Raw genomic sequence first — 22450 nt, 5'->3', positions numbered from 1 at the left:
CCGACGAAATTCGCTTCTTCGCCGGCCGCCGGGCGTAAAGGTGAGAAAGTTAACCGGGAGATAATTACCGAACTGATCCAGTCAGCCAGCGACGCGAACTCGTATTAACGGTCGGTTGGCTAAATACCTGGCATTGTCGAGTGTACACGGTCGTCGTGTTGGTACGTACGTGTACGACTCGTATTACAATCTGCGGTCGATGGATAGTGGTAGATGTGGGATCCAATCGGGACATTGCCTTGGGGCAACACGGGGGATCCCCTCGATCGAGGAGGCGTCAGTCGTGAACCGTTTCATTGGTTCCTGGCGCACACGTGCACCGCCGCCGCCGCCGCCGCCGCCGCCGCGTCCCTGTGTACGTGCCCGCGTACAACGATACACGCGGGGATCGATGCCCGATTCCGTGCGAAAAGCCGTCGGAGGCGTAGTATCGGCGCTCCGCGCGCGCGTTTTAATCAGTTTATTAAATGCACCGGTTCCGCGAGACCGAGCCCCGATCCGCTTTGATGTGGTCCTCCTGACCCGACTAGAGCTCCCTTATCCGATAGGCGTGTCAGCCGCACTCCATGAACCCTGCGAAATTTTTAAGTAGGCGCCGCGCGGCAGAGAAAAACGCAGCTTTGTGCCGATCTTCCGGGCAAAATCAAATTTCACCGCGTCTGCGAGAAGCGGCGGTCGTCTGGCAATTTCCGACAAATTAATTGCCAATCCTGATCTGGAATTTTAGACCCGAGCGAAACGAACGTTGCGCGTACAACGTCGACGTATAATTAGTGCAACCTCGAAATCGAAGTGTTGCATTTGTTTTAGCATCGATGAGCATAATCAACCATATAGTTGAACACCGCAGATCAATTTACCGTAATTACATTACTGTAATATTGTTATAGCTTCTTTTATTATACTCATATTCGTATAATGGATTGATTTATACAGGGTGTATCCAAATTGTTGCAACTCCGGCAAGTGAGAGACACCTGAGGTCACTTCGAGTAACTTTTTCCTTAGCGAAAACGCAATCCGCGATTTTACACATCGCTGTGCTATTATTACACATCGGGAACCAATATACACATCCTGATTTTTCAAATTAATACAAAATTCAGAAAATTCACTCTTTGTAGTCCCCGTCTTCCGTCGCACACATTATTTCTCTTATTTATTTTCTTCCCTATTTTTTCTTCTCTGCAGTAGAAAATTGTTATTCTGTACAAAACTGCACAGTCTGGTATTGGCAATATTTATGAAAAGACACATTAAAGAAACGAAAATGAGACGGTGACTACGGCATCGCGTGACACTAAAATTGTTAAAAAAATCTTTCGCCCATTCGAAGATCAACGTACATTTCATGGGTCGGACGTGTGTCAGATAACGGCGGATGATCGATGAGCACGAAAAGATGGTGGCCAGGTGAGTTTTGTCCGGCAACGGAGCGTAAATACGCGCGACAGCCGCGGCCAACTTTGACGCAATGAATATGAATGAGGCGTAACCCGCGCGGGCGCGCGCGCGGTTCTTGAAATTGCGCCCGGTGAAATTTGAGCGGTGTTCGTTGCGGCGTCCGTCCGTCTCTGCCGAGCGAGTCTCCCCCTATGGCTGCGGCCCGTTGGGAGAGGGTGCTTGTCGAACGACGAATACCTCCGCGGATATGCCAAATCGAATGTGACATTATAATGGAAGCAGCATTAGTGGTTTTACCGGTCGCCTCGACCGAGACACGCGGGAACACGCCGCCCGCCCGACCGCCCGACCGCCCGGGGAAAATGCCGGTGGAAATTGCGAGCGCGGAAACGAGGTTTCGGGACCGGCGAGGAGAAATAAAAAAAAAAAGAGAAGGGAGAACGACGATCTTGATCGTTCCGCCGGCGACCAGCCCCGCGGATTTTATCTCGGTATATCTCGGGACTTGTACCTTTCCTTATCTGGGCTTCAAATGAGCGAGGATATCTTGTTTCCGCGACGCGAGACTCGCCCCCTGAATTATGCATTTTAAACTTTCGTAACCTGTGCCCCTGTATTTGGGAAGGAAAGCAGGAAATGAAGATTAATGGAACGCCGTCGAGATAGCATCCTGGTCGCGAAAGCGTTACGCAATTTCCGAGAGAGCAACTTTCGTGCGCTAAGGTACCGGTGACTTTCAAAAGTTTCCGCGGTGACGTCCTCGCGGAAAACTTGGCGCACGAGGGTTGGTCAACGCGTGCGTTAAACAGATCTGCTATTCGGTGGTTGTAGAGTTGAACAATTAAATTTTACTAGGATGTTACGAATGAAGAAGAGTTAAAAGAATCGTCCATTACGATCAATTTCAACTATCTAGTTGCAATTTCACTAACCGTATTTTACGTTGATTTCGCGTGCATTTTTGTAGTGGTATAGTTTATGTAATTTTGTAATTAACTGCGCAAATGAATTAGGACCGTGCTCTTGGTTGTATTATACTGAGAAATGAAGAGAAATCAGAATCGATGATCCAAAAATGTCAACTATTTTTCCTAACGAAAGACTCCTCGTACTCGCACATACCTCGTCGAAAAATTAAGTCTTAAAAAAATTAAAAAAAGCCACCAAAAAATTCGAAAAGACTCCATACATAAAACAGTTCGTAAAGCGATTTCCCACGATAGGAAACATTTGTTGTTCTATCTAGTAACTCAGTGACTCTCGAGACGCCAGTACACCGACCGTGGAATATTCAGCAGTAGGACTGCGCGGGAATGCGACTGCGATTTCAGAAATCCGCGTGGAGCGCTTAAAATGTCGGCGGGAAAGCAACGTCGGAAACCGGCGGAAGTGCGAAATCAATAACGGGGCGACGGACGATTTAACGGCGCGCCGGACCGCGGGCATGAGAAAAATACGCAACACCCGGTGGAATATTGAAGTATTAAGAAGAGAATAAACGTTCCCATTACCCCCGCCGCGGGGATCATAATTGTGCCGGTATTCAACGGCAGTCGCGGCGGTACGCACGAAATCGACAAGAAATAACGATCTTGTAAACACAATGCGTCGACGAGAGGGCCCCCCTGCGAAATTCTTCGCTGCTCCCCTCGGGTAATTGGTCGCCGCGGGTGGTGAACTTGCTCTTCGTTACCGTTCCGAATGGTCGTTACACGTTTCGATGGCTCGAGGACCGATCCCGAGGACGATTCGAGCCGATTCGAGCCGATTCGTGCCGGTCTAGCAGCGTTGCAGTCCGCAAGCGATCGAGAGAGAAAGAGAGAAGGCTGGACCCGATTTCCCTCCCGACTGATGACATTAGTCGACAATCGAATCGGACGCGAGACACGGAATTTGTCGCGGCCGGTGACAGCGAAGGGGAGGATCCGGCGCACGTGTGAGCAGTCGCAAATTAAAAGAAAGCAATAAGAGTCACTTTAGCCGGAGCGCGATTGAACGTTCGGCCGGGGTTAGGGTACGCGGGGCCAACTTGACGAAAATCCAATTGCCGCTGCTGGAACCAAATGACTCATTTGTCGCTCGATTCGCCGCGACGCGCGACGTTCTAATCCCATCCCGATAAATTCTTTCGCACGAGCTGGAACCGATTGGGCATCGAACGAATTGCTCCTGAGCAGACTGCCAATCCTTCCCGGCTCTAAAGATCTCTCTTGAGAACGAACTAGACAGCGCGAAACTTCGTTAGTCGCATTTCACTCGGGGTTTCTTTATACCGCGCTGCAGAATCTGACGTGAACGGTCTTTGCATCTGCATTCCACTCTTTGGATGATCTTGACGCAGGATTTATGGAATCAGGAAATGATATTGGAACGGGATTGGTACAGGAAAAGCTGATTCGAATAGACTTAGAATATCTTTTCAATTATTAACCCTTTGAGAGCGAAGGATTTCCTGAAACAACTAGGCTATGTATCGAAAGACTTGAATGATGCGAAAAATGTCTGGGATAAAATACACTGGCATGATGTCATGTTGATATACGTCCTCAAAGCATTAATATATTTAACTTTTAGTTAATTTTATTTAGTTCCTCGACATAAAGTGTTCCGGCTATATTTTCCTATCAAAACTCGTTGTTTTATGAAGTTCAGAGTCATGATAATATTTTTCTTATAAAAGCAATATATTCCGACTTCTTGTTCTGTATATAATTAAATTATACATTTGCTACTGTTGAAATAAGATACAAAATCCTAACCTGAAACATTCATCCGCAAGTGATTAACCTGATCACAGTATAGTATAAAAATTTCTTTTAACATAGTATAATTTATTTAACAATATCGTACCCCAGCACACCAGCAACGAATTCATAAGGGAAACAATATTCTGTTACTTGAGATTTATACAGTTTCGAAAACTTTTCCACTCAGCAACCGAAATCAGGTTCTAGAGAGACTATTCATAACTGCGTGCATAGAAGAGGTCGGTGAAATGACCCGAAGCCAGCGTTCAATTGTTCGCAGCGCAGAAGGCGCCAAAATTATGGTATGGAAATAATGTACGGCAAGAAAAGCTAATGTCCCCTCGGATGCATTAACCCGGGGCGCCGAGGGCACAAAAACACCTTACTCGTTATTCTTTACCGTAACGTACAAGTGGCGGCGAGCTCGCATAAAATCTTCCCGGCGATACCCTTTGTTCCCGCGGGCCCCCGAGGACAATGTCAGAGGCCCCGTTGTTTAGCGACACGATGCATGCGATTGCATTATTTCAGAGCCGCGTGGACGACGCCATTATGAATAATGAAATACGCAACTGTTTCCAGGGACGGTTTCCGGTCGGTCGGTACGCGCGCCGACGAAAAAAAAGTAATGGATAATCCCGTAACGAAATTTATGAAACAATCTGCATAATTTCCTCTGCGGTGCGGAAGCGATGAACCGTGGATTACGGGTGCGTCGATAATCGCACGCGCCGCAGGGTCAGAGTTCTCCCTCTCTCCCTTCCTCTCTCTCTCTCTTTCACATACTTTCTCTTTCTCTCTCTCTCTCTTTCTCTCGCTTTGGCGTGACTTTCGAGTGCTACCTAGGCGGCCGTTATTTCATTGCGGCCATCAATATCCTTTTTTCCCATCGAGTGCGTGTCACCCGGAAGACTGACAACCGGCCGGTGACGAGGAGAAAAAACGCCGGAGCCAGTGGCTCGTCTACGTTCGCGCGAGTTTCCATTGTCGTGAAACGTTCTCGTTCCTGGTGTCTCTCTCTCCTCTCTCTCTCTCTCTCTCTCTCACTCTCTCTCCCGCGGTGTCTCCGTCCCTCTTCGGTGCTCGTCCCAGGCTCTCTCGGTCCCTCCATTGACAGTTCGAACAGAGGCGAAGTGTCGACGATGGTCGGGGCGCCGATTCGAATCTCGTACTCAAACGCGGACTCCATTCATGGGAGCATAATGGGCTACGGAGGAGAATGGAGGGACCACGCACACGCGTACCTACGTGTGCACAAGCCGTGACAGTGCGAGAGCTTTTGCCACAGCTTCGGCACGGCGCACGGGATAGGTCCTGCAGACACAGCCGTCGACGTCCGCCGACGCGACGCGACGCGACGTGCTGCTGCTGCTGCTGCTGCTGCTGCTGCTGCGTGGCTGCTGCTCTGCCAGGCTGCCGCTGCTGGCTCTGTTCGCGCAAAAACGGAAACGCGCCCGTTGATACACGCCACCGTTCTCGCCACTGAATTTCCCGTTCGCGTCTCCGATAAATCCTTTATTAACTGTCGGGCACCGAACCACGGAACTTACGGCCGGAAGCTGTGGAGATCGAATTTTCCTCCTCGCTCCGAGCGTCGGGGCGACGGTTCAGCCGTCCGCGCCGCGCGATGGACTTCCGACGGTATCGCGACGTATCGGAACGCCGGCCGATTCTTGCGCTGACCAATTCTTTTCACCAACTGTGCCTCGCCATCGCTTATTCGGAATTATTCGCTAGAAAAAACCCGGTGACCGATACTCGTCGATTTTCATGAAATTTTTTATAGAGTTTTTCCATAAGATAAAACAAAAATTATGCGAAATGTCAATGGTTATGCCAAGAATCTGTCAACGATTTATTTATATCAGTTGCAAGTGCAGGGTGGCGCACGAAACACTACTAATAAAAAGATAGATTTTTTTTCTTTTTTTTTTCTTAGAGGTTTTACGTTTCATCAGCTGCAAGGCTATTAGCGACCTTCTATTTAAATAGACCTTATATTATGTTTATTAAGCCTGTATCTCTCAGAAATTTTAATAGGTCCTTGATTTTGTTGTTCAGTTATAGTTTGATTAGTTATAGTTCTTTCATACTAAAAATACGTGGAAGTCGTATATTTGCCACTTACAATAGTGGAATCGGCTCGAGTAAAAAGAGTGATTTCCGCTGAAACGAAAGAAACAGGCACGAAGTACGGTGAAATTCTTAGCTAGATCTAATGAACATTTCTTTCCTTGTTTCCTTGTCGGTTTCGTGGAAATGCGATTGGTCACGTTTTCAGAATCAGGCAGTACAATAGAATGTAGAGGGATAAGTAGAAGGATGATTGTGCTGCTATTGTTACAAGGTACACACAAAACAGAATGAAGTATACTATTTTCGCTCAATTGTGACTGTTGAAAGTTCTTTTTATATGAAACGACTGTAACTACCGTCTTTATTGTCAGAGATCAAGTTACGCAACAGTTTTGCTGGAATAGTTGAATGTAGAAAACGGCGAACCAAATAGGATCAGGAAAATCATTTTCGTTTGATTTTTACCTAATAGGCACAATATGAATTGTCATGGTTTCTTAAGTTGGCAAATGGCGCTACTATGGAAATGTAAGTTTAGAGAATGATCAAATAATAGAAAAGGAAAATTGTGAATATTGTGTAGAGAATATTTGAGACAATCTGTTTGTAATAGTAATTGCAATGCTTAAAGACATATTAAATTTTTTATTATTTTATTTTGCCTATCTTTATATTAAAAAACGTAGTATACAGCTTCACTACCCTATTGACTTCAACAATAAAGCGTATCATGTACTCAATCACCTCCTCCTTTTTGTATGAGAAAATTTATATCAGCAGCTGTAGACATATTTTCTCCCGTCGTTAGCAGTCGCGTCGCGGCAATTTCAGTTTAATTTGTTTCTCGACCACGGTATCCAATACAAGTGCTACTAAAGAAAATCGCGCAAAAACGTGTACCACACCACAGTGAATTTCAGCACGGTCGATCCTAAATTGTTCCTTTATTCGCTCGCTTTTAATGTTCAGGCGAAGTAGCTGCTCTCCACTTTACAGACCATTGCCCGCTGATTAGAGACACTTAAACGCGAGCGACGCGATTCATCGTATAACTCAATCTTCCAGGTACAAGCGTTTTTGTTTACATTGTCCCCGTTCGCGCCGCGTTCGATCGAAGAATTTAATGCGACGGAAAACAGTTAAATCAAGCAAACGGTTCGTCGACGGGTGAAAAAAAGAAAAAAACGGTCCCGGTCCGATCGGTAAATTCTTATTCGTCGTTTCTGTCCGCTGGGCACAGCCAAGTTGATATATTCTCGATGCTCGGCCGGCCCCGATAATGAAATAAAACTCCGCGTTTCTCCCTCCCCCCGTAAAATTAATATCAATTCTTTCGTCTTCGAGTGAGCCAGCGCCCGTGGAAATGAATTCATAACCGTGCCCAGTTTATAACGAATTCACGCCTGATCGGTTTATTTCGCTGGGACGGTCACGGAATCGGCGGGCATTCGATCGGCCGAATATAAATTTCTCTGTCCGGATGGCCGAGGCATAAATCCGCGGGGGCGATTTAAACGGTCGCGTTACAACGGCTGATTTACGGGCACTGATAAATTTTCGACGGCGGTGCCCGCCGTGTCAAGTCCCACCGAATATACTAACTCGTCCCGCGGTCATAGCGAAACGAGCCGACGATCGAGACCGAAAAAAAAAAAGAAATAGAGGTCAATATAACTTGCGCGCGATTTTGCGCGAAAAACTGTGAAAAAGGATCCACAGTTAAACTTCATGAAAATCAATCACAGCACGCGCGTTTTTTAACCCTCGACCGTTCCTGGTGTCAATTTGACACTATTTGCAAGTTACAGAGCACTCTGTTGGCTCTCTTTTATCTGTGGGTTTATTTTTTGTATTGTCACGATACCAAAGGATACCGTTACCTACAAATTTCTATCGAATTCTCTACTGGATAACAATGCATCTAAATAATATAATAATTAGATAATTATAGAAAAATAATATTACTTTTTGTCAAGAAAATAACTAGCAGCGTGACATGTTCTCCTTAATTTTCAATCAAATATCTAATAAAAGAATTTATTTGTTTCCTGTCGCATTAACTTTTTGCAATAGCGTCAATTAAACACTCGAGGAGCTCGTTAAGTTGGAAAAATAAGGATCGAATGAGAATGAAATGGATTTGTGTAATCCGAAGCTCGAATAAATTAATTAACGAGTTTGCTACCGTGGACGTAACATTTATCAGAAATATCGCTTCTTTACCTCATTTAGATCCGAGTATTAATGAAAACTCGTGTACGTGACTACGTTACGACAGGCATCGATTTTCATAAATTCAATGAAGGATTGTGTCAGTCATATATGACCGACGTGGAAGGTTAATTCTCCTGACGTAATTTTCTACTCATAGAATAGCTGGGTGGATAATTATACACCCACATTTCTCTTCATCCCACTGGACGCATATCCTGACGCAATCATTTCTGGTTGCATGTGCTTTGTTCACGAGCATCGGAACATTTGCGTAACGTTTTATAACTTTAGCACGTATTAAATTATTTTACGCATTATATTTCACCCTTAAAGGACGTGTCTATTGATAAATATATTAACGTGTAACTTATCCAATAAAATTCTTCAGCAAACCATCAGACGAAAGTAAAAAGTCGAAGAATCTAATTCACTAGCAAACGATTAATTATGTACTTCTATAAAACCATTTTATACTTATGAAATACAATTTTTTTTATTGCCGACGTGTATAATTCTTTAACGTTTATTTAATTATTTTTATTTGCAACGCAATCTATGCAACGCACACCATGCACAACCATAAAACACGAACGGAACAATCGTGTCAATAGCATCTGTATCTTCGTTGATGCGATATCGCAGGGCCGGCGCGGGTTACACAACATCGATAAAACATCAGATATTTCAACGAATCCAATAAAAGTCCTAATAGCTGCAGACGGGAGGGGGGTGGCGTGCATTTGTTAACGGTGAAGGACGACGGTAGATAGAGGGAATCGGGTGGAAGAGGGCTGGCGTACGGCGGGGGCGGCCGGTGCTCGGTAGGGGTGAGTTAAGCTACTTTTCTGATGGCGGACGATGCACGACACACGGTCCGCCCGTGGAAACGGCACAAAGTGGACGGTTTCTGAAAAGATAATGGAGCGGACGGGATACGTGAATGTAAGTGGAGTTGCAGGAAAGCGTGTCGAGCATTGTTCCGCGTATTACACATTCCCTGTGTCGCGTCTTTAGAAAAAAAAAAAACCTCCCTCCGCCTGCGTTTCTCCGTAAGGCAGAGATAGGTTGTGTACACGACGGAAGGTCCGCAATACACGCCTTTTTTCCCTATCTCTCCGCCGTGACGCGAGTTTTGTGTTTACACCACGCAAAAACTGTTGGGGGAATGATGCTGTCGGGTGCCGCGCCCGTTCACAAGGTGAATAGGAAGCGCGCTCGCGCGCGCGCGCGACGAGTTCCTCCTGGTTCGACTGCCCGTGCAACTGCTCCAAAGAAAAACTACCCCCCTAAGCAACGTCCGCGGATCCAATTCATCGCGTAAAATCGTGATAGCGAAAAAATCTCTGCCGACCGTCCCGGGAACCGGCACCCTTTGCCGCGCGTCGACGTTACCACGAAAAAAAAACAACCCTGACAGAACCCTGTAAAAGTTTCGATAGCGGAGACAGCCAGGGTTACCGAGCAATTTCGGTCGAAACCGTCGGTTGCTTGCGGAAAATCAATGTATTCGCATTGACGCGAGCGAAAAGCTATGGTTCAGATAATAGAGATTAAGTGGAGAGACCGAGGGTGAAGTCACTCTATTTGCAGTCCGCGTCCAATAGGGTGGCGGTCCGGATAAAAGAGGCCCCGGTTCTACAGTATGTTCGCGTTTTTTTTCTCAACGTCGTGTGCGCCGATGAAAGCGGCGATATTTTAACCGTACGACGTGCCAGATGGCAAACGAAATAGAAATCGACGCGAAAGACGAAAGTTTCGCGAAGAGATCTCCTTGAAGATACTCCTTTTAACCGCCTTGCTTCATCCAGGGCGGAGCAACCAGGTTGACGAGTGCAAATCGAAAACTGTGTCCCCCGCTCTCGGTAAACCGTTTCAGGTGGGTACGGTTTCTCTTTGCGTCTTTCAAGGCGAGGCAAAGCGGCCGGCCCGGGTAAAAAAGATATACACCCCTTTAAAATCTAAATTGCTTCTGATATTGCCGCGAGATGAGGAACTAAAGAAACATTTTCTGAATGCTGTTACGTCCCCCGGGGAAACCAGACACAGAGTTATGGGCTTTCTGTAATACCAATTCAATTTATCGTAGAAGTGGACAAGAAATTCATGGTGAAAACACGTAAGACGCGAGCGAATTCTATCGGGGGTTGTGCATGAAGCTCTTGATGCACTTCGGTCTAAAACACTGCATGTGAAACTATCAAATAAGAGCGGAGTAAGGGGGTCGGTTATTTAGGACTTCATTTGTTCTTTCTGCATAATTAGCTTTACCGAATAAATTTATCGAATATATGAAAATAAGCTTTATTCAACGACGAGCAAAATAACTAGGAAGTTTTTTTAAAGTGTCGTTTGCGTTAGCCTCAATTACACATTGCCCAGAGCGATGAGCTAATCGAAACCAAGAAAGGATCGAATGTTGAACCGTTTCAGCGTGATTGAGGGATCAAGCGACAAATGTAAGGGCACGTTGGTTGCCGAAGAGTCAAGTGGCGCGATTTAAGCAGCGGTTGAGGAGAAGGGAGACACGGTTGGTCAACATGACACCCGAAGAATTTAAACGATCGCAGTAATTAAGGAACCTCGATCGCCGGTTTGCGAGCCGGAATTATTTGCTGGCGTCGCGCGATTTCTTCGGCCGTGGGGCGCCGTGACTGGCCGATTATTAAGCCCGCCTCTAGTCAACGACAATGGCGTCACTAATAATTACTGTTCACAATTGATATTGAGAAGCGGGCGTCAATGTGCCCGCGACTCGCGGACCGTGCAGTTTTCCATAGATCCGCGCGAGCCCCTTTCAAGCCGAAGCCATGGCGGACGGGCACAAAAGAGACGGGAATGAAAGTAGTTTACAGAAATGCTGGCTTCCTCAGGGTCAATTTACGCGAAACAGCGCGACGGAACGGTGTAGTCCGTGCCTCCGCTCCGCTCCCTCCCTCTCCCCCCCCCTCCTGTCACGGGACCAGGGTCTTTTATTCATAGTCGGCGAGATGAGGTTCGCTCGAAGGAAATTCTTCCGTCTGTGACACCGTTGCGCGAATAAGAACCCTCCCCTCCCCTCCCCCTTTTCACTCGTCCGCGTTAATTAAATGCTCATTTTATCCGACGATAATTAATCCGTGGCTTCTCGCGATCTCTCGTCGCCGTATTGTACAAGCGACACCATTATTCGCGGCCGCGAGATCGTGTGGGCGAGCCCCGACAATCGACGGACGTTCTATTAGGTGTAGAAATTAATTCTCTTTTATTTATAGGCAATCAAATTACTTTTTTATTGTCGAAGGAATTCTCAACCCACCTTTGACGGTTTGAAGAAAGACGATGATTTTACTTGAATTAGATTCGGCGGTGCTTTTATAATAATATAATAATAATAGAATAGATAAAAATGAAATTGGAATTAGAAAACTAATGTTGACAATAGCAGATGGTATTTTAACTTCTTTCCATTTTGAACTCTAAAAACTTCGTTCAAAGATTTCGGTAATTTTAAAACTGTAAAGGTATATTAACTGAACACAGATACGCTTTGCCGGTGTTAAAACTGAAGAGAAAACAGGTGTAGAAACATCATAAAAATCGAGGAAACGGCTATAAAATTCTGTTACGTTTTCGTGTTCATAACGAAGCAGGAAAAGATGTAAACTTTGATAACGCGACGTTCGGAGCTTCGAAACTCCGAATTAAAAGTTCCGAAGGTGCAAACACGCGCAACAAGCTGCAAACAATTTTCGAAATCAGCCGGGGATAAAAGGGCGCGCGCGCGCTGCCGCTTAAAATAAACTAAATTTCATAGATGGGGGCGAGCTCTCTGGCAGTGTCGGATTTTCGCGGAACTGGGGCTATGAAGTGGCTGCAGGGGCGCGGAGAGGTGTAATTTTCGTGTTGCCGCGCGAAATGTTACAAAAACTTGTCAATGTTCCCCCCGGTTTACTGCAGTTTCCCGTCCGTCGGTCCGAGAAAACTCGCCGGAGCGACACGTTGCCCGCCCGATTTCGGGGCCGGCCGGACAGGACTGTTTTTGACGCGTCCCGTCGCGACGGACTTTTCGTTCCTGGAAATACGATTTCGCGCGGTGAAACGCGTCGCGTCGAATTATACCGCGCGACGGTGCGCACCGCGTACGCATCGACGTCGCTATCGATCATCCCTCCCGCGCGCGCGGTTCCCGTTCCAATCGGCCTGCGCCCCGGCGATCGATGTTTTTTCCATCGGCGACAATTTGTAAGATTGCCCGTTCCGCCGCGCCGGGCAACATTTTCCGAGCGGACCGATTGAAAATTCGCGAAGGCAATTTCGACGTGTTTTGCTCCGGACAGAGGTGAGGACCAGGACGAGTGGGGGGAGGGGGGGGGGCGGTAGGGGGTCGAAAGGGATGTTTGCAGTGGTCGACTGCGAAATTTCAATTACGCGTGTACCCGGGGCTGATTCGATTATCGGGACCGGCTTGATTACCGATTCAATTGTTGCAACGAGTGCACCGAGGAATTTGTTCCTGTTTGCACTAAAGCGCGGCCGGCTGCATCTATTATGCAGCGCGATCCTCGGCCCTGCTTGTTCGCACTCGCTGACACCTTTCCCCGTATTATAGCGTCGCGTCACACCGCTCTATCACACGGACATCCCGTGTAATTTTCTCTTCCCCGGGCATTCCGTCTCTCTTTCCACCAGCGCCACCGTCTCGCTCGCTCTCCCTCTCTCTTTCTCTATCAAACGCTCTCTCCTCCCGCTGCCTACTATTGCACCACCGCCGTGCTAGGCAGAACCGTTCTCCTCCTCCTCCTCCTCCGGCGACCAACTTTTATTCTCTCCCGTTCACGATGCGTCGTATTTCCGAGGGCGTTAAACGACATAATGCGGCAATTTTGTTAGGCGCTGCCAGCGGATTCGCGGAGGTGCGAATAGCGGCGGTGGCTCTTATCCTAAAGGGCCATTAAGTGATCTTTCCCCGATTATTACTGTCGGCCGGGAGATTCCATTTCAGCCGACGGTGAAAAACTGGCCGGGATAATGACGCCCAGGAAATTCGCGACTCACCGCCCGGAAGAGACACTTCACCATGCTAATGTGTGCCATATTATATGGGATTGTGTACAATCCGAAGTAACAGCGAATTTTCCGCGGCAACGCGCCTGCCGTTGCGGAAACATTTGCCGCGACACGATCGTTCCGGTGGGACGAGTAAGCGCAGGAAATTTCGCCGACCGCTGCAGCCGAATGAGATGCAGTCCTGTTTCCCTTCATAATGGACTCCGCGCCGCGTGAAAACTCGAGATAATTCGCGATAATTAATCGACCCTGTTATTGCAACTATATACACGACGCGTTACTTATTCGGGGTTTATAGCTGCCCTTAAAACCGAGTACTTGAAAGTAGTATAATTCCAATACCTGTGTTACACTAATGACATGATACAGAAATTGTTGCAGAACCAAAATGCATATAACCGAAACTAAGATAAATGTTAGTAATTTTGTGATAAAACAAATGTTAATAAAACGATCGATTTTAATTAATGCATTTATTCGCGATTTTCTCCCTCGTAAACGTAGTAGGTAGGATCATAACCATGTTAGTAATTACTAAATATTTGTTAACATAACATCGATAATAAAATAGAAAGAAATCGCAGAAATTAGCGATAATTGATGGAACTATTCTTTACAGCGTAGAATATGCCATATACCACACGGGAGTACTATATAGCTGATAAACATACCAATTTGCACTATCTTTGCAGTTTTCTTGTTCTTTACATAGAAAGTTATAATTTAGAAAGTTTCTTCAGATTTATTCCAATTTTTGATGATTCTCGCTAGAAAATCTTTTCATTCTCAAAAATCAATATATTTTTTCGCCAAGTTTTATTTTTCGAATTGACGAAGATTTATCAATCGATGTCTTTGAATTTTAAAGACCACGACCACTATAGCGAGAGTAATGAATGATCGTTAGACAAGATTCAATTTATCGACGTGCTTTATCGTTCGATCGATACGACGATCGTTCCACCGGCGATCGATACTACAGCGTAGAGGTGCGCGGCGCGCGCCTGCATTACCATCAACCGAGCGTTCAGAAAGTTTTACCGTGGATCAATAAATCTTGAGCCGGCTCCCTGACGCGCGGCCGTAATTTATCATTTCCGCCGCGGAACGTAGCAATACCATAAGAACAAGTTAAATGAGAAACATAGAAAGTTAAGGCGCATCGCTGCGGAATGGCGGCGGCGGCGGGCATTACAAATTCCGCGCAGACCCCGGCCAGATTCCAACATAATTGTGCCGGAACACCGGCGTGCCACCGTCCGCACGGAAATGATAATTTCAACGAAATTTCGGCCGTTTAAAGGCGAGGTCTCGCAACAATCCGAGATCTGAAATAATCCGCGGTCGGGCGGACCCGATATTTTCCGAGCGAAAATTCACGGGACGACGCCGTGCGCAACCGATAGGCTCTCCTCCGGGAGGGGGTTTCGTCTGGAGATGAGCCTTATTGGGTGCATTGTTTCCGCGGCGAGTGCCGGATAGAATACGACGCCACGGCCACGGCCACCGCCATGAAATTGAACCGAAAATACAATCTGCCAGCAGCAGTAACGGTAGCCGGAGTTCAAGCGTCTAAATCGCGACGTGATCCGGTGAAACTCCCGGAGAAATCACGTCGGATCCGGTCGCGGGAAGGGTGAGCAAGAGGCTGAGCGTGCACAGCGACGCAAATAAAAGGACGATCTCATTTTGCCGGGGAAAACTAGGGAGGCACTGCATTGCGGCAATATCGCGCGACCGAGCAAACCCACGACGGGGTATCCCGGTGTGTCTCGAAAAACAAGGGTAGGTGCGGCCAACTGCGTCGGCGGAAGCGGGGGGGACTCGAAATAAAGGCGAGGAGAGGCAGAGATCGAAAGGTGGCGGCAAGTGGGTATTGCCGTTCACGCGATTTAACGGAGGACGCCAACCCTAACAGCTCGAAAAAATCGATTCTTTTTTGTTTCTTTAATGTTTCAAGTATGCAGAATGTCGCGTCGGTGCAACGTATCGACATTCATTTAGCGACTGAAGGTAATCTTTACGAAATCTCACTTTAGCCGAGATGAAAATTGTGTCGAAACTTTTTTATGTCTATCTCAAAATTAAATTTTTCGATGATCTTTTCACGAAATATTTCCATGTATTATTTCTATATAATTATTTCTATGATTTATATTATATTTTACAAAGATCTTCTGCATACGGTATTTTGGGATCATTTTGATAGGACAGTCATTTGACCTTATGTAAGCATTTAATTTTATTTTCTGTAGAATAGTTTTTATTACAGCTTTTTATACAGCTTCTAATTCAAACTGCAATCAATTCTACATTTCGATAGCTTCTTGTTTATGAATCAACGTTTTTTAATACAAACGTTCTAGCACTTGGCAACTGTGACTGCCAGCATTAATGTCTCCGACATTTCGTACAATTGTTAATTATAAAATTCGAAAATGAAGATGAAACGAAATTAGTGCTTCATTTAGTAATTATCTATAGGAAAAAAATTGCCAAACTTCGCCTATTCCGTAACACCTCAGGATCGTGTCCCGCTTTAAGAAGAACAAAGGGCGGAATGTGGATAAACAGAGACGGGCGGGAAAAAGGTCGAAAGGATCTTCGTCGATCACGAGCCACAAGGAGACGGCCGAGAGCGTCCGTTGCTAGCTGGAATGAGGCAGCAGCGGCCGTGTATCCTTTTTGATCGTGCGATCGGTGCTCCAGAGAGGATCTGGCAACAACGGCTGGATAGATAGAGTAGGGGGCTGGCGTGGTTGCGGAGCGGAGCGGCGACGGGACAGGAGGCAGGCCTTGGTCCAGCTCTCGTAAAACTCGTCTCGTACTCGAGAAATAGCTCGCGGTGAACTTGGAAACTTCCGGGCCGAAACCGAGCATCCCGGCTTTTCCTCCGGTTTCGGTGCTTTTGTTTCTCTTTTCCTCTCTCTCTCTCTTTCTCCCTCTCTCTTTCTCTCTCTCTCTCTCTCTCTTTCTCTCTCTCTGTTCACCCGGCCCGGCGAGGATCCCGTCCGTCTCTCCTCCGATGTGTGCTCGCGGTGGATCTCGCGGGAGTACGTTTGTGTTGTAGAACAACGACGAGGGACGCCTGGCGAGAGAGAACGTGCGACGACACAGGGAACTTTGAGGAAACAATGTCTCGCCCCGTGGGAGCGCAGGACTCGTCGTGGATCGGCTGAAAATGCAGTGTGTCGACCGCGAAAATAATACTCGTCCACGTGTGTTTCGGCCCGCTTAGTCACCGGTCTCGAGAGCGTTCCACGGCTCGTTCGTCGGCATCGCCAGGTGAGAATCCAGCCGAAGGATGCTGAGCCATAGTTCTCGCGCGTCTCGAGGCCATGTCGTGTCCGCGGCTTCGCTACCGTCGGCCGTTAAACGCGGGCTCCAGGACGACGGCGACCGCTTGTTATCGAAATTCGGTACCCGCACACGCGTACACTCGGGCACGGCAGGCGTGTTTGTTTGTTCCGAGAGACGATATTGAACGTGGCGCGGACGCCAACGACCACGCGAATCCAAAACAAACCCGACAGAGCATTCGCGGTCGAGTCGCGTGCACGAGCTACGCAGTAATTTTTCGTGGTTGTATCGCGCCGGTGTTCATATACACGAGTTTCCCCGTTGGTAAAACGGGTCCGATCGCGATGGAAGTGGTGTAACCGGTCCAGTGGAATTGTAATATTCGTTCGAGTGAGAAAAACGTTCGGTGCAGCGCGAATTCGCGGCCACGGCGTCCCGGGGAACGCGTCCGCGGCTTTTTAACCGGCGACCTGCTCAGCCAGCGAACGGACAAACAAAACCTTCGGTCAGTGGATGGCTTTTTAATCGAATCACCGCGTCGGAATGCGAGATGCGATGGGGCAAATGACCGGGGCCGGCTATCGGCTCCATCCCTCTCCGCCTCTGCCTCGCAACGCGCGCGATACGCGCGTCGCAGCGGGGCCGCGTGACGCGCTCGAAAACTACAAAACCCGAACTAATTAAAAGGGAATCAGCCAGCCGCCGTGACACAAAATCTACGGCATCGATCGGGACCCCGACCGCGGGGGCGCGGGAAACGCGAGGGAGAGCAGGGGGAGACAGAGGTCGTGTCGCGACGCCGCGCAAATCAAATATTAATCGCGCAATTAGCGCCGATTGTACGTTAATCGGTTTTGCTTTTTTTCCGCGCCCTCGCGCTCTCGCGTGGCCGCGCCTCGCCTATCGCGCGCGCACGACCCCCCTCCCCCACCCGCCCCGGAAAATGTTCGAGACGATGACACGCGTCCGCCATTCACCGGCGCTGTCATCAGTCATGGGCTTGCTTCTGTTTGCGGCCTCGTTAATATCGGATTAACGCCCGTTGCTTCGGCTACCAAACCAACTAGCCGACTGTCGTTCGATGGCGGTCTGCCTATTAGAAAATGAAAAGAGCCTTTTGCGCGTGGGATTGTCCCGGCACAATTGCCCGGTTCCATGTGTCCGGGATCGTGATTTATGGAGAATATGCTGGCATTCCAGCGGAAATCGTTTCCAGACTATTGTGCTATTGATTTGAAATTTTCTTCGTCGCTTGTGCAACTAGAAAAAAGACAAAGCTCGCTTGGCCCTCGGCTATTGCGCTTGTCAATATTTATGTAACCACTATTAGCGGTGACCGCCAATGTTTATTCCATTAAAAGATTAAAACCTATTATTTTTTTCTATGTACGTCAACAATGAAGAGTTTCAAGATCAATTGAGTAGAAGCATTTCTGACAATTCTGAATAAGAATTCTAAATGAGGATGTATAAGCAGCGATTTTGCAGATTGGAAACGGTAGTTAAACATTAAGAATAAAATAGAACTTGGTAGGAAAAAGATATCGTTCTGATGACACTTGTAAATAATTATAATTATCTTCCGATTTATCTTTTATTTCAAAGCCGCCGTCGATAAATCACTTGAAACTCATAAAACTAAAATGACCGATTTCATGAATTGATAACAAAAATTAATGAATACAATGTCAGACGAATTTAAGAAACATTTGCATCTAACTTTTATTCCTGGCGATTGATTCGATGTATTTTGCATAAGGATTCGCGGTTTACTAATCCGTGAACGGTGTTTTGGGTTTTCACGAATTAATGAGCTGTTTCGCTTTGAATACAGTTGGTGATTTCCGATAGAAACACTATGGGAACCAGGGCCGTCGCAGTGGGAGCGGCGCCAGGTGCAGCGGGGGTGTCTGGCGAGGCTGGTTTAGCCGGTGTGCCCAGACTCCTGGAGGACCTGGCTCGACTATCGGAGGACAAAGATACAGCTGACATCGTCTTTCTGCTTGGACGGGACGAGACGCCTGTCTACGCTCACAGAATTATACTACAAGCGAGGTCAGTATTCGCTGTCACGGAATAATTTCACTGTCGATCGTCTTCCACCTCGTTCCAACGCGAATTAATTATATCATATTTACGCATGGACGTGCTCTCGGCGAGAGAAAAAAGTGCAATTCGTTTTTCCAACCGATATCCCTCGACGTCTCCAGGGAGACAGGTACACAACGTCGTCACGAACGGAACAAGCAGCCACGGAAATTTTATTAAACGACTCCGTTCGGAATCGCCGTGGGACCGAATTAATTGTTAATCGTAATTTTCATTAAAACGGTCCGCATCGTTCGCGCGTCGCCGTTCCTCGGAGACACGCGGAGGCCCGAAAAAGCGCGAGAAATCACGCGGAAGATTAATGCCCGGAATGTTTTCGTATTTCCGTGCGGAGAGAATGGCCGAGATAGAACCCGGTGTAAAAAAAAAAAAAGAAAAATAAACGCGTCGCCGGAGACAATGGGTGTCGCCACTTCCGGAAAATGGAGAATTAACGCAGGCACGTGGAATATTACGCGCGGTCTTATCGCGATAGTTTTTCTCTCTTTTCTCCCGGGAGAATGCGGGACGTAGCTCGCGGACGAGCAACGAAACCCCGGGCGCACGTTCGAAAATATCTTTCGGGGCCGGGGCAAGAAAACCGCGGGTCTCGCTTAAAAATCCCGGCGAGTTTGCTCCGCGGCGTAACCGCGTTACGAAACTTTTCTCTCGTAGCCGGCCGGCGGAAAGGGCTGCCCGCGGTTAACTTTCCCCGGGTAATTGCGGGGCCGGGGCTCGACGGAAGGGAAATGATAACTTCGTTAAAATCTTGAAGTCACCGGCACACCTATACATAATTCACCCGGCTTTGGGTGGGCGGCTCCGGAAACCCGGAGGGTCGTTACGGAATAACGGAAGCTAGCGCGACTCGAAGCGGCCCGCTGATTTCCGCGAAACAATGTTCGACCCGGCGGACCAGATACGAAAACCGTTGCTCGAACGGGCTCGAGCGGACGCGAGCGGAGATCGCGCGGAGTCATCGAAGTTTCTCGCGCGGAAGGGGCGGCCGGGCTCGCGGTACCGATGAATTTTAATTAAGAGGCGCCCGGGGGATTGTTACGTCGAAATGAATCGATCGAACCTTCTAATTAGTTGGACAATAAGGGAGGAGTGGCGCGACCGCGTCCCGGCAGCAACTTTCGCCGGTGAATTCTAATTGCTGTAAGAAGGGAGGCCTCGGCATTAGGACGAGGGGGGCGGCCAACGTTGCGCCGAGGCAGCGACATTCCAACGGGACAGGCCGATGCTAATTGTAAAGTCAATTACGATATTCCCGTGAAACCCTTTTGATATCGGCGCAGGAGGGTACACGCCCGGTCCTTTTGTCGTCGGGCCGCTCTCTTTCCCTCTCCATCTCGGCCCGTCGGCACCGGCCTCGGAAAATTAAGTTACGCATGCTCGTGACAGGCGTCCGCAGGAGAAACGAATGGACAATACGCGACCGCACTCAAAACTCTACGCGGCGCTCTCCGGGTCCGGTGAAAATCCTGACAAAGAGTCGCTAGCCACCCCCCGCCCTCTCCGCGGCCCCTTATCCCCTTGTAATCCTTGTCATTTCGAAACGCCGCGGAAACGAGAACGACGCCGTTCAACGGCAGAAAGAAATTGAAAAACAAGCCCGTGCTTCGACCATTCGATGGCACTCCGTGCTTAAATCCCCAAGCTGCGAGCTGTCTTCCCCGTGATGCATTCGCTTTGCTTCGCCTGTGTTCGCGAATTCGCGGCTCCGGTGGTAAAAGTCAGAGGAACCGCGTTCTCGCGATTCTAATGTACTTTCGACCATTCTTCCTGGCTGGTCATTGTTTCGCTGAAACCTCGGATGTTGGATCGTTCTCATAACTATCGCTGTTTATGACCATCCTGAGCTTCGCTCTCGGCATAATTTCTCAACACACATATTTGAAGTTACTTTTTGCTGTTCCTAATGTAACAATAAATTATTTTATTTAACTGTAAAAAGTCGGTGACACAATCTAATGGTTAGAGTAAGATGAATAACATTTATTCTTATATGATATATATTTTTCATGTATGATAAATGAGGTGAATAATTCGAATAACATACTAAAATTATTGAAACTTCAATTTATACAAAACCGACGAGCATAAAGTCATTCTCGAAATGGAGCCCTTCAGAAAGTGTCCAAATATTTGTGGACGGTACTGCAAGTGTATCTTCAGCTGCCCCTCAGCTGAAGACCACCCTTACAGAATAAAGCAGTCGAACAAAGTTTCAAGAATTTCTGCCATTCGTTGTTTCAGATTATTTTCTATTCTCCGCCGCGATCTGTAACTCTCGAGCATTAAACAGCCACCGGGAAACTCGAATAAATTATATCATTTGCATACTATGATCGGAAGTCAGCCCGCGATAGACGTTCTAGTGGTTGCAAAGTCCTCCGGAGAATTTTTCGAGATTGCTTTCGGGGTCGCGGGAGCGGCTTTAGTTTCCCCTTAGCCGGGGAGCCGATAATGGAGCACGGTGAGTGCCGGGCGTTTCAAAGTCATGGGAAACAAGGAGGCGTGACGCGAATTTGAGTCCCGTGCACCGGAAGCGGAGGCGGTTTTTGCGCGGAAATCGACGGAGCCGCTATATAATCGCACGCTTGGTCGTTAGTAGCGCAGCCCGCGGCGACATTCAACCCTTGCCGCCGTGAAACCAAGCAGCCGCGACCCTCGTTTTCCTGCGCCACTAGCCCCCTACCCCTAACATCCTCTTTCCGCGTCGAGCTCGTGAACCTACGTTACCACCCCCCGTGACACCTCGTCGTCACACCAGACGCGGCCGCCGTGCCCTATTCTTTCCTCGGCGTCGCTCCGCTGATATTTGGTTTTCTTTGATTCCGCGGCAGGCGTTCGCCTGTGATTAGGGAAAAGCTTCTCTCTCTCTGCCAGCCTTCGGTTTCCTCTCGTTCTCCTCTCCCTTCTTTTTCTTTTATTCCGCCGCGATCCTTTTCCAACCGCCGACTTCTTGCAACGGCTCGCTCCTACCCCCGCCGCCGCCGCCGCCGCATTATCGCGACGAGGCAAGCCGCGTCTTTATCTCTCTACTTAAAATCTGCTCCATGGGGGTACCGGGCGTTTCCTTTTCTCCGGTCGAACCGCCTCGAAACGAACCCCGCCCGCTTTCTTTCCTCCCCGCGAGTTCAAAGATAAATTTTCGCGAGCGATCGTTTGAAGTTAGTATACGGAGATTACGTTTCGCGGTACTCGAACGTTTTCCCGCCCTCTAATTTGTAGAAATCGACACGCGGTGCGAACTATAGCTTTGATATTATGCGCAGCCCGCATCGTTCCCAAACTGCACGCGAGAGCGTAAAAGTCGAGCTGTTTCGGTCTGTTAAAGGTGGAGCCGCGCAACCGCCGCACCTGTGTGCAAATACAAGCCGCGCCGCCCGCGTTTCTGTGTGCGCGCGGTGGTGGTGTTTTTAATTTTTTTGAGCACTAGTTTTCCTCTGTCGACTCGGCAACCATGTTTCGGTAGCTCGGGCCACGATTTTCCGACTTTCCCTCTCCATCCCTGTCTCTCTGTTTCTCTCTCTCTCTCTCTCTCTCTCTCTCTCTCTCTCTCTCTC

At 48.0% G+C, this 22450-nt stretch overlaps 2 protein-coding genes across 3 annotated transcripts in view; one reads left to right on the top strand and one right to left on the bottom strand.

Annotated features, from left to right (window-relative positions):
- Window positions 1–22450, bottom strand: part of Fz2 (frizzled 2) — a 205940-nt gene that overhangs the window by 176665 nt on the left and 6825 nt on the right. The gene's annotated exons all lie outside the window — the stretch shown is intronic.
- The window catches only part of LOC144471549 (BTB/POZ domain-containing protein 9), an 11927-nt gene continuing 6072 nt past the window's right edge, over window positions 16596–22450 (top strand). For both annotated transcript variants that reach the window (XM_078183694.1, XM_078183693.1), the window contains exons 1-2: window positions 16596–16772; window positions 18622–18842. In XM_078183694.1, coding sequence (XP_078039820.1) covers window positions 18646–18842 — 197 coding nt within the window. In that variant the 5' untranslated portion in view covers window positions 16596–16772; window positions 18622–18645. The remainder of the gene's footprint in view (window positions 16773–18621; window positions 18843–22450) is intronic.

The sequence above is a fragment of the Augochlora pura genome, chromosome 6 (genome assembly GCF_028453695.1).
Source record: "Augochlora pura isolate Apur16 chromosome 6, APUR_v2.2.1, whole genome shotgun sequence".
NCBI classification, from domain to species: domain Eukaryota; kingdom Metazoa; phylum Arthropoda; class Insecta; order Hymenoptera; family Halictidae; genus Augochlora; species Augochlora pura.
The sequence above is the reverse complement of the archived record's forward strand: the minus strand, read 5'-3'. Positions and strand labels throughout refer to the sequence as shown.